Raw genomic sequence first — 13,169 nt, 5'->3', positions numbered from 1 at the left:
TCCATCTGTTCCTCACTATTAAAAAATCGGTGAAATCTGTGGTACAACACCAAGGAAAATGTGGTCAGGAAACCTACTACTAAAAATCTAGAAGGGTAGGGTTATTTAAAATACACCCTGGTGTGAGGATTTCTACCTTTCCTTATCAGGGAAAGCAGGCTGTTTGGAAGAATCATCACCATATTCATCATTCCATAGTCGCTTTTCAACCTTTCTTGCATCTGTTGAGATTGACCCTCTAGAGATATAACGGTGATTAATTGTTTAGGATCTCCAAGAAAAACCATACATATATATTCCTTTGATGGGTTGAAAAAAATCATTAATCATCTGCCACATTCAAATCTTCAAATGGCTACAATGGACACTAGAGGCGCCATCCTGTTCTTTTAGTTGCTTACAACTATTCACCATAATTGTTAAACAACTAAGTATTATTAGTATTGTTTACAGCAGATACTACTTAATATTTATTCATGTAGGCTCAAACAGTCGCTTGTTCTGTTCAATCTTTCCACCATATGATTCTCTAGCTATATTCAATTTTACTATGTGAAGAAATGTGTGCATTGTTGATATAGACACAACTGGGGCCTACCACCCTTGCTCGCATTGCTTGCCAACCTGGCCAGCCCCCACCATCATCAAAGCCCTTTCTTTACACCTTGCCAAAATACACCATCCCCTCACTGACCATGTGGCGCTGAGCCTCTTGGTCTTGCCGATCAGAAGGTTGGCAGTTCAAATCCCTGCAATGGATTGAGCTCCCATTGCTCTGTCCCAGCTTCTGCCAACCTAGCAGTTCAAAAGCATGCCAGTGCAAGTAGATAAATAGATACTGCTGCAGCAGGAAGGTGAACAGTGTTTCCGTGCACTCTGGTTTCCATCACAAGATTCTGTTGCACCAGAAGCGGTTTAGTCATGCTGGCCACATGACCTGGAAAGCTGTCTGTGGACAAACACCGGCTCCTTCGGCCTGAAAGTGAGATGAGTGCTACACCCCATAGTTGCCTTTGACTGGACTTAACCATCCAGGGGTCCTTTACCTTTACTTTTTTTTTACCTTCAACCACCATCTCCTCACAACTCTGTCAACTCTCTGATACCCTTGCAGTTCCATCAATCCCCACCTCTTGCAGCTCCTTCAGCTCCCCCACCCCCTCACTGTTCTTTCCATGCCCTCAACCTCTCCAGCTCCTTCAACCCCCCTTCCTTTAATCTTCCATCCCCTTCAACCCCCATCCCATAAAAGCTCATTCAACTCCCCACACTAACCTACCTGTCAAACTCAATCTTGTGGCCAAAGTTCATCACTGTTTTAAAGGGCTTGCAGGTATCTGTTCTTTACATTAAATATGTGTTAGAAAGCAACAGACTGGCTTTCATTAGCCAGAACTCACTGGGACTCAGTTCTGGCACCTCTCAGGTGGGTGTCATTGCCATTCTCAGAGAATGAAGGAGGTGTTCATGGTGAATTCTGGCACTTCTTTTACTAGAAAAATAGCACTGCCTACAATTTAATATGAACCATTCAAAATGAGCCCTCCTGGCCTGTCAGATGACAACATGTGTACTATATAAGAGCTAAGCAACCTTCAGGTTACCTTCAGGAGCTAAGTGCAAAATGGCAGTTCAAGGGGCAGAACTAATTATCAGCTCAACCATGTAAACTGGTCACTGGGACGGTCTGTATATGCACGTACAAACCTATGACCGAGTTACTCCACCTCAGGGACTGTAAAGCAAAATTCTAACAGTGATCAGTGAAGCTGCATAAGTGTCAAAGGCAACCAATTAATAAACCTATTTTACAAAATCTTCAGCTCCCAAGGCCAATCAGGTGAGAGTAAAAAAAAAAAAACAATCCATCCCTGACAACCAGTCACCAAACATGTTACCAACAAAAGACCTAACCCCAAGGGAGGGTAAATATGGAATTCTTGATTCGAGCAGGGCTACTGTTGTGAATTGGACCACCTTTTCTAGACCAGGCAGCCCCACATTTCCCAGAGTTCCAGTGATACTGTGGAGACTCCCAGGGAATCCTATGAGGCCTTCAACTACTGGGGGCTCACCACATAGGACATCCAAAGCACCTTGACCACAAAAGCTGTCAGCATACTGGGATTTCTCATAATAACCCTCTGTGACAGGCTACTTCTAGACAGTGACAAAGTCAGGCCAGTGAACTTTATGTCCAATTGAAGATAGGAATCCATGGTTTTCTGTAGCCATAGTCCAGCCTACAAAGCCATACAATCATTTTCCAGATCACTGTTCTGTGTCTGTTAGCTGACCCTAGCAAACTAGACACAATGTGTGATGTACACCTGCTCCATAGGATAGACACACACACACACACACCACAAGCATGTGGATCATCATAGTTGCCTGCATTTTAATTTCCCCTTGGGGATGTGGATGGGGGACTGTTATGTCAAGATTCTGTGCTTCAAAAAGTTATGATTAAATCACTGATGAAATCAACTTCTTTCTTATGGATGGATGGATGGATGGACAGATGGATGACCTGGAAAATAATTTTATCGTTTCTTCCAGTTTCATTCAGAATACATTTATTCATAGCATTTTAATATGTTTAAATGAAAAACAAACAATTCTGTTCTATGTAAAACTAGGAAGAAATCTACTACCTTTGTGCAGGAGGCACAACCTATGTCCTAATCAGCCAATTAAATAAGAAGAGAGCAATTAAGGATTAATTAAGTCAGAAGGTAACAACTTTATGTTGCCACAAACACACAAGGCCCATAACCTCAGAGAGACCTTGTCAAATAAAGCCCCAAGGCACAAACATCAACAGGCCACAATGGACTCATAATAAACAGCTGAATTTGAAGACTGGAATACAATTGGGAGAGTTTACAATTAAAGGGAGGTTTGCCAATTACTCAGTATAACGAGTATTCATCCTGTAATTAGAAGGTGCAGCTAATCTTACAAACATTTGTTTCATGTGTAAACTTTTTCCAAATAACTAAATATTGTCCTCTTACTTTATGAAAATATATATTGCTGTAACGGTTCTCCAATGTTTATTTTAATTGTAAAGAAACTAATTCCAATTCTCAGTCTTTAATAAACATCTACACCAACTCCAATTGGAAACATGATCTAATTAAAGGGACTAATAGCAGATTGCTCAAAGGCATAGTTAATGAAGTCCTAGAGTTAGAGGCCCCCATTCCTCATGTTTTATATCTACAGAGCCAAAGTTTATGTGTAAGGCGGACACATATTATTGGGACCCAGGTATCCAGGGTGTGGGGCAGTCCAGGTTTCAATCCCATTACTATGAAAGAAAGAAAAAGAATCAATTTTGTATATTATGCTTGATATTTATGGGAACTTATTTATCTATGTATTTCTTGTCCAGCTCTTCAAATAGTGCCATAGTATTACTCCATTGGTCTATATTTGTAAAGTGATGTCCAGATGTAGCTGTGCTTAGAACAGACCCACAGAAATAATGATTAACTTAAATATCCTTAAATTTAGTGGATCTGTTGTAAGCATTACTAAGTTTGGATACAACCCAAAATGCTTCCTGCCATGTTAGACCTTTTGATGCTTCAGATAGCATTTTATGTAAATGGGTTTGAGATGGTTGGTTTTTGACCAAGCAGTATACAAGTCTTGTTCAATAAAATCACATTTAAAAAATGAGGAAATCATATATTAAGACCAACTGAAAATTTGCAAAATATCGAGCTGTGTAGAATTTGAGAAAAGATGGGCGAATCTAATGGAATCATCATCACCATCAATCATCCAGTATGGGTTAGGGAAGAAATTTCATGTTCGTTCAGTTTCCCATTTGCCAGCCTTCATTTCTCTCCATTTCTGAATCACTTTGTGACTGCTTTATTATTTTCTAAAGTTGTTATAAAACTTCATTTTTGAAAATAAAAAAGGAAGTGCAGTGAAGTCCTACAGTCTTTGCCAGTGCTTCATGTGAACTTTCTTTAATCTCATCACCAGTGAGTGAGAAGTGGAGTTACACCTTTTTGATGTCAGCTTGGTATTGGGATTAGGTGAGGCAGGGGCAAAGGCTGGGCAACTCTAGATTGGTGACATACCTATAGGATGTTACTGCAAAGCTGCAGTTCCCCTAATTTCTCCACCACACAACTCCATCCCCATCCTGGAGAAATCATTGCCAATGCACTGCCAGAAGAGTAGCACCACCACTCTGCCCTGCCCACCCCATGTTATGGATTCATGAGATTGTTTCAGCCACATCTTGAAAAAAGATACGGAAAACATGTATTCCTTCCATCATTTATTTATTTTCATGTGTACATTTGAATGCAACCTTCCTTTGATTAAGTCTCTCAGGGCCTCTTTCACCTTTTCATTTCTCAGGGTGTAGATAAAAGGGTTGAGAACAGGGGTTATCACCGCTGTTAAGATGGTCACCACTTTCTTGAGATCCATGGATGATCCCTTTGATTGCCTCAGATACATGAATATGGCACTTCCATAGTAGATGGAAGCTACAGTGATGTGGGCATCAAGCATAAACTTCTAGCACTATTTAAGAATAGTGGCAGCAACTAAATAAAGAAGTTTGAAAATAGTATGTTACAGTATGTTCTTTTAGGAAGAAGGTAAATGCTCATGAACCTAATAATTAGATACTGAGCAATTTTACTGCCTACACATTATTTTAACTGAAGTGAAGGAATTAAGAGTAGTGCATTAAACTTTAGCTTTGACTTTCCCATCCTCATTTAATAGTTTACAAACCAAGACATTTAGCTGATTTTCATCCTTCCTACAAGAATCTGGGAATGAAAATTTCCTTAGAAGCATTTTACCCTTCATCTGAAATTAAAAGCAAAGTTCTGTGTTCTGTCAGTTCTTGGCTCAGAAACATCTCCACCTGACGAAACAGAACATGACTTCAGTGACTTTATCTTTTTATGTTTCAAAACTCAAACATCTAAGCAGGTTTCATCCCAGAGGGAGTAATCAGGCAATTTCACCCTAGGCAAAAAGTTGATTCACTTCCAAAGAGAATGCCAACTTTATCTTTTCAAAATTATTATTCTTTTGATTAATCCACTGAGATGTGACTACAGAAAGACATTGTACTTCTATGGAGCTGTTTCCTGAAACAATCAGATGGGATTCTGGAATTCAAGAGATTCATACTTGTTCAGTGATTCATAAAATAAGTTTATTTGCAAATATGGAAAGGTGTCTGGTTCACAGTTAAGTTTGCAAAACCAGAGATTTTGCCAGTAAAAAGTGAGAGTCAGCATGGAGCTATTAAAGTCCAATTTGGTTATGGATAGTTAGGGAATAGCAGAAACATCTGGGGGTTATATTTTAGTTAATATAAACACATTCATCAAATTTATACATAGTAAGGAAATATTATTAAAACAGTATAAAATGATATGAATTAATTGGAAACGTAAGTTTGTCATTAAATTCTACTCATAGTAGTCCTACTGAAATGGATGGACCAATTGTCATGTCTGTTAATTTCAATGGGCCTACGTATGACTAAGATTAGATGCAATCCTTTAACATTATTTGTACATTATGAGTGAAGAAAATTCTTTGTTTTAGGTCTCAACAATTCTAAGATACATTTTAAAAAAGAATCTGAGAAATAGCAGAATGCCTTCCGTCAGCTTTGGCTGGTGGCCCAGCTGCACCCCTATCTGTACAGGGATAACCTAACTTCTATTGCCTATGCTGTGGTAACCAATTAGGTTAGGTTACTGCAATGCATTATACATAGGGCTGCTTCTGAAGATGGTTTGGAAACTTCATCTGGTGCAGAATTTAGTAGCCAGGTTGCTCACCAGGGCAAGACAGTTTGAGCATAGTACACCAATCTTGAGGATCCAACTGCACTGGTTGCCAATTAGTTTCCAGACCCAATTCAAAGTGCTGGTTTAGACCTATAAAGCCTTAAATGGCTCGGGACTACAATACCTTAAGGACCGCCTCTCCTTGTATGAACAAACTTGGACCCTGAGACCATCACCTGACACCTATTTTCATGTGCCTATTGCACAGGAGGTCCAGAGGGTGGCAACACAAAATGGGTCTTTTCTGCAGTGGCTTCTCTTTTCTGTTATGCTCTCTTCAGGGATGTTTGCCTGCAACCTTCATTACATATCTTCAGGAGCCAGGCAAAACGCTTCTCTTTAACCAAGCATTTGGCTTTATCTGATTAACATTCTGTGTCCTTTAAATGTGTTTTTGGGAGGGGGGTGTTATGAGTTTGTTGCTCTTTTTGTCCTTCATTTTGTCTTCTCCTTTTTTTATTTTTTTTATTGTGAACCACTTGTGATCTTCAGATGAAGGGTGGTATGCAAATTTAATAAATAAATATGCATAATTAGAAATAAATAAACTACATCTGACATCTATCCCCCAGAATTAATATTTGCACTTAACATGTTTTTAGGAGATAAAACGAAATTGTTCCCCAGCTTCTGGAAGTTTAATAGATGGCAGACAAGCCAATTTCACAGACGCTGTCAAATTTCTGTAAAACCTCTGGTTTCATGCCACTGGGATAAGCAATCTTCATAAGTAATTAAATGGGCCAAGGAAGTGGAGAAAGCAGGCAATCAATGATATAGAAAAAGGTTTGGAATTTGCCTCTTCTTTGTTAACTTTCCACCAATAACAGGAAAACATTTTTTTTAATGTAAAGACAAAATGGTATCATTCACTGGCAAAATGTATTGTATTAACAAGTTAAGCTTCAAAATGTACTGTATTCGCCTCCACAAAAAAAAGGCTTCCTTCACACCCATATTCCTGGAAAAAATGTTGGGCTGAATTCTTTGGTCCTGCTTGATATGTGTGTTTTTTTACATTAAATAACCAGGTATAACAACCAGCTGCAAATGTTCCTATATAGATCAAAACTGGCCCCGTATCGATGGGTGGTCCCCCTCACAATTCTAATGCACCTCATTAGTCTCATAGGAACATGTACAGATCCCATTGATACATACTTTCCAAATCTCACAGCAGAACATCTTATCCCAAGAAACAAAAGCAAAACATTAAATATGAGAGATCATCGCAGCCACATCTAATTTATCAACTAAATTGTTGCAGTTTTCCAAACTGGATTCTCAAAGGCATTGGGCAAGGTGGGCATCTTCCAAGGATTTTCCCCAAAGCTTCATTTACATCTTTGTTCCTTAGGCTGTATATGAGGGGGTTGACCATTGGAGTGAGGACAGTGTAAAAGAGAGAAAACACTTTGTCAAGATGCCTTAGGATGCTGACTCTTGGGAGCATATAGACCATTATGAGTGTTCCATAGAACAGGCTGACCACCGACAGGTGAGAGGAGCAGGTGGAAAATGCCTTTTTCCTTCCAGTAGTGGATGAGATTCTTAGGATTGTGGCTATGATATAAATGTATGAGGTCATGGTGAGCAGGAAAGGAGGCAAAGTGAATGTGCAGGCAAAAACAAAATTTGTGAGCTCCATCCAATAGGTGTCACTGCAGGAGAGCTTTAGCATGGGTTTTAAGTCACATATATAATGATCTATTTCATTGGGGCCACAGAAGAACAACCAAGACATTGAAATGGTTGTAATGGTGCTGACCAAAAACCCACATACCCAAGACCCAGCTGAGAGCTGGAAGCACAACTGGCCATTCATGAGGACTGCATAACGCAGTGGTTTACAAATGGCTAAGTACCTGTCATAAGACATTGCAGAAAGGAGATAACATTCAGTTCCTGCTAGGCAAGCAAATACATAATACTGCACAAAACAGCCTGCAAATGAAATCTCTTTCAAGCCGGTCAAGAAACTAGTCAGCATTCTTGGGAGAACAGCTGAACTATAGCAGATCTCCAAGCAAGACAGATTCCCCAAGAAGAAGTACATTGGAGTGTGAAGGCGTCGGTCAGTCACAATGAGCATGGTGATGAGAAGGTTCCCACACAGGGTCACCAAGTAAATAATCAGAAATACCAGGAAAAAAAGACCTTGCAGTTTAGGGAGATCCTCAAATCCTAGCAGGATAAATTCTGTGACAGTTGTTTGATTTCTCCATCCTGCTCTTCCCATAGGTTTCTTTCTGTGGGAGGATGAAATAAACCACCAGATCTCTTTGAGGAGGAGCAACAATTTACTCAACAAAGCTAAGACAATGGAAGCTCAATTTCATCAGTCTCCTTCAACTGCTGCAGAAAGTGCAGAGAGAGATTTGCCTCACAGTAGGATATGTCTCTGTCTAACAATGCTTTTGTTTCATTTTGTTTTTAAACACAGTCCTAGTGCCCATATCTGTCCCCTTAACCAGGGACAGTGGGCCTTTCTTGTGGGCTTTATGGTCAACCTTTCAGTGCCCTAATACCATGTGGGACCCAGTCCCTTAAAAAAAGAACCAGTTCACTAAAAAGAGAAAAGAGAAGCACTTTACCTTAATTACAAGTGTTTAATAAAAGCTGCTATGCTGTCAAAATCCCTGTACTGCAGTTTTTTGGAAAATTAGTGGTTGACATGCAGCTTGGTTTTCATGTAGGATGTTCTCTTTTAAATCACCCTTAATCTACTCAATCTGCTGCCTGCAGTTCCCATTGAAGCCAAGCAACCTAAGGCTGACACTGTATCTGGATGTGCTACAATATGCTCTAATGTTGGAAACGAACTACTTAAATAAATGAGCCCATTCCGATCTACAACAAGCAGAATGAAGAAACTCCCTTTACAATACTTCTACAGTGTAATTAGCAGAAGCACTGTAATGATCACTGCTAATTATAGAGATAGAAAAATATTACACCTGTTGTTAAATGGCGTTTCTGTTGCAAATTTATTAAAGAAAGAAAAGCAGCAAAAGCACAGCAAAAGAAAAAAAAATACAAGGAATAAGAGGTATGTGGGTGTGTCAACTTACATTAACAATACAAGAAGCATCAAGTCATCCATCTTAATTTACACATACAGATTGATGCATGCCATCCAAATGTCTCAACAGGAATCCAAACAAAGTTGGTGTTTAAACAAAGTACATTCAAATATAGTAAGGGTGTTCAGTTCTTCAGACCATTGCATAATAGAGGGTGAGTATTTATCCTTCTGGGTTCAGAATACAAGCCTGAGGTACTAAGGTTACTATAGGAATATAATTTAAAAATCCACAAACATCCACAAATACTGATGATTTCACCAATACAAAACTGATAAGGACAACAATCACAAAGGAATTATTATTATTAGTTTTTTCTCCAAGGAACATGAAGTGGCATACATCATTTCCCAACTCCACATTTAGTACCCACAAAAACCCTGTGAAATAGGTTACGCTGAGAGACGGGGATTGGCCCAAGGTCACCCAATGAGCTTTATGACTGCGTGGGGATTCAAATCTTGTTTTCCTAGGTCATAAGCCTCAATGAGGTATTTCCAGCATTACAACTCCAGGATCTATCTGAGTTAGACAATACCTTCTTGTAGGGGCATTATGGAGTCCAGTACAGACGACCCGTTTTAGGTTGCCAGAGTAGATGTGGAGCAAGGGTGGCATAGAGCATGCAATTGCACACAAGCACACAATTACCTGGAAAACAATCCCCACACAAAATTGGGAGTTGCCTGTACACCCAAAATATTTTTATTTTTATTTTTTTGCTGAATCAGTCTCAATTTTAGAACTGAAGAAACATTTTATATAGATTCTAAAGTGAATTCCAATTGTTTAGGATGTTCATTGTAAACAAATGCAAAATGGTGCATGTTGGGGCAATTTATTTTCTTAATTTCACATAAACACTTCCTGAAATTCTTTTAAGTGGACATGCCAGGGATAGAGCATGGATGCAGTGCTGGATTTATGTATAGGCTAAGTAGGCTGAAGCCTAGGGCCTCTAAATCTAGGGGGCCTCGCCAGCCTACCCACTCCCCAGCGCGCAGTCTTCCCTCTCCCAAAATTGCAAACCCAAGACTTCATGCGAGGCCAGGTCAGCTCGGGCCTCTAAATCTAGGGGGCCTCACCAGCCTGCCCTCTCCCCAGTGCCACAGTCTTCCCTCTCCCAAAATTGCAAACCCAAGACTTCATGCAAGGGCAGGGCAACTCAAGCCCAGCAACTATGAGACTCAGGGCTAGCCAGTGGGGCTCAATTTGAAGCAGTGGGGCACAGCGCAACTTGCTGGAATTAACAAATAAGAACGTTTTCAGAATTTAAATTCTAGATTAAAATTGATTACTTCATTGAGAAGGGGATTGTAAGAAAAACACTGGGGCATACTTTGAATAGTAGTGTGCCTGGTATCTGGTGGGCAATCTCATCCTTTATTTCCACACTGTGGGTGCAGAACAAATCACCTGTCAGGAGAGTTATGACATTCAGGTGAGGGTCAGATGCCTTGTCAATCCCAGCAGGAATATAAAAGGATGACTGCCCTGGCCAGGCCTTCGCCTGTGTTTTTTTTAAGAATAGCATTACAACTTCATTTTCTGAAAAAATAATGCTTATTCCACAAAAGGTTTACAACGTTCAATTCTTGCAAACGTTTTTCAGTGTTAATTTTATGCACCTTTTAAAAATCACCATGGTATTTACCAGTAATATCGTATGTTGTTTAGAGGAGAAATTCTGAATTTTTTAATGTTCAAGTTATGATTCCTTTCTTAAATTACTCCCATTGTGTAAAGAATAGTTTTAGGACACATTATTAAAGCTAAGCATTCCTAAGCATTACTAGAATTCCTGCATACATAGTGGTCCCATGAGCGCTACACGTGGGGAAGGTTACTTCCACTGTCCCTATTTTGTGGGCACATTTCAATCACATAACAGCAATTTAAAATTGTACAATTAAAGCAAAGTTGGTGTTCCTTTATCTTCCTTCCTTCCTTCCTTCCTTCCTTTATTTATTTGACTTGTTAATTTCTTGTTACCCAAAGGTCTCCAAGTACACATACAAGCATTTTAAATACACACACTGTATCAAATTTGAGGTGGATTTTTAAGTAGAATAAAATGGTGGGTTACACATTCAGTTTACCGCTATTCAAAATGATGCACATTCATTTGACAACTATTTTCATTTATTCTGATCGTTAAAAGACTGGATCTGTCATGAAGCTGGTGAACTTCCTAAAACCTTTCCACATGGCTTCCTTCACTTCCTTATTTCTCAGGCTGTATATGAGGGGATTGACCATGGGGGTCAGGACTGTATAGAAAAGAGAGATTTTCTTCACATGTCTGAGATCCCTGGACCGTGGGAGCATATAGACCAGCATCAGCGTTCCATAAAAGAGAGCCACCACAGTGAGGTGGGATGAGCAAGTGGAGAAGGCCTTTTGCCTCCCAGTAGCGGAAGGGATTCGTAGGATTGTGACGATGATGAAAATGTAAGATGTTAATGTGAGTAGAAATGGAGGCAGTGTGAAGGCACAGGCAAAGATGAATGCGGTCATTTCTACAACATATGTGTCGCTGCATGAAATTTCTTTGATGACTGGGGACAAATCACAGAAGTAATGATCAATTTCATTAGGGCCACAGAAGGACAATGAAGACACTGAAAGGGTTGTACTTGTGCTCACCAAAACTCCACTTGCCCAAGACACGGCTGCCAGCTGTAGACATAACCTACCATTCATGAGACTGGCATAGTGCAATGGTTTACATACAGCTAGGTACCTATCGTAAGACATCACAGACAGGAAGTAGCATTCAGCACCTCCGAGGCAAGCAAATATATAAAACTGCACGAAGCAGGCTTTTATGGATATACTTTTTTCCCCAGTCAAGAGACTTGATAATATTCTAGGCAGGATTGTTGAGCTGTAGCAACATTCCAAGAAAGAGAGGTTCCCTAGAAAGAAATACATGGGGGTGTGGAGATGCCGATCAGTCACAACCAACAAAACAATGAGGAGGTTCCCAGCCATGGTCACTAAGTAGATCACTAGGAAGAGTAAGAAGAGAAGAAACTCCAATTTATTAAGGTCTCCAAATCCTAAGAGTATGAACTCAGCAACAGTTGTTTGATTTTGCTTCTCTCTCTTTGCCAATGGCATCATCTGGAGAAAATTGAACACAAAATATTTAACATTATTTCATTATACCAGACTCATTCTCATATCCTTAAACTCTGAAGCTATTATCTCTCCAAAGGTTGAACATCAAGACCTTTTCTTTACTCAGTAGTAACATGTTAATGACAATTCACTGTGAGCTTTTAGTATTTTGCAAACTAAAGTTTTGATTGATTGAATGTCTTCTGCTATCTGCTGCCTGTGACATGTCCTGTGAAACCTCACTACAGATGGGAGAAAATTCAACTTTGCTGATATTAGCAGGGATCTTACAGTGGGACATATGAATATAGAAGCGAACCAGGCTCTTTGTTTTCATTACATCAGTCTTTATCATCAAATAGATTATCTTTTCAAGAGCACAGGGAACTGCTGCCTGGGGATGCTTGACAAATACAACTTTTGTGAATTCTGATTAAAAAAAACTAAGCAGATCCACACAGCCCAGACTAATTTATTTGCTGGGGTTTAGTAATCCACTTGGTTTCATACTTCCTGAATGTTCAACTCATTTGAAAAGTGTGTCAACATCTATTTTAAATATGTATTTATAGAGAAAATGCATTTGAAAATACATATTAAATGCAATTTTCATGTGGCTATTAATATAGGAGAGCACATGTAAAACTGACAGAGACCAAATGTAGACTTATTTAACCAGCTATATCCCTGCTGCTGCTAGAGACACAGAAAGCAATGGATGTTGCATGTGCAATTCTGCCAACAAATTTCCCTTTGTAGGCTTCCAATCCAAGAAGCCCAAAATACACCATCAACTCAGTGTTGTGAATGGTCCATTCAGTTTGGGGAAATATTAGAAATCAAAGTGACTATGAAACAAAATGCTGCAGTGCTGTTTTCATATATAGTTGGATGGTTGGTTGGAATGCTGCACCCCTCCAAGTTATTTCATTTCCATCTCGCTCCCCCATGGTGTCCTATTTCTGGACTACTAACCATCCTTGGGGGTTTTGTTTTTTGGTCTGTTTAAGGTCTTCTCATTCAGGGTCTCCACTCCCTTCCTACAGTGTTGTTTTGTATTTCTGCAAATCTTCAGACTTTTACAAGCCTGCTGATCCCCCCCCTCCTGCATAAG

At 39.6% G+C, this 13,169-nt stretch overlaps 2 protein-coding genes across 2 annotated transcripts; both read right to left on the bottom strand.

The window, feature by feature from the left end:
• Positions 1 to 7,098: 7,098 nt before the first annotated feature.
• Positions 7,099 to 8,088, bottom strand: LOC310662675 (olfactory receptor 5A1-like; the record flags this gene model as incomplete). Its single annotated transcript, XM_083409620.1, has 1 exon — positions 7,099 to 8,088. One exon carries the CDS (start codon positions 8,086 to 8,088, stop codon positions 7,099 to 7,101), a length of 990 nt encoding a protein of 329 aa, XP_083265746.1.
• Positions 8,089 to 11,086: 2,998 nt separating this feature from the next.
• Positions 11,087 to 12,055, bottom strand: LOC310662674 (olfactory receptor 10A7-like; the record flags this gene model as incomplete). The annotated part of the gene is made up of 1 exon (XM_083409619.1): positions 11,087 to 12,055. One exon carries the CDS (start codon positions 12,053 to 12,055, stop codon positions 11,087 to 11,089), a length of 969 nt encoding a protein of 322 aa, XP_083265745.1.
• Positions 12,056 to 13,169: the final 1,114 nt, after the last annotated feature.

The sequence above is a fragment of the Podarcis tiliguerta genome (genome assembly GCF_965153285.1).
Source record: "Podarcis tiliguerta genome assembly, chromosome: 13".
NCBI lineage: Eukaryota > Metazoa > Chordata > Lepidosauria > Squamata > Lacertidae > Podarcis > Podarcis tiliguerta.
Note: the sequence above shows the minus strand (reverse complement) of the source record. Positions and strands in the feature narration are given on the sequence as shown.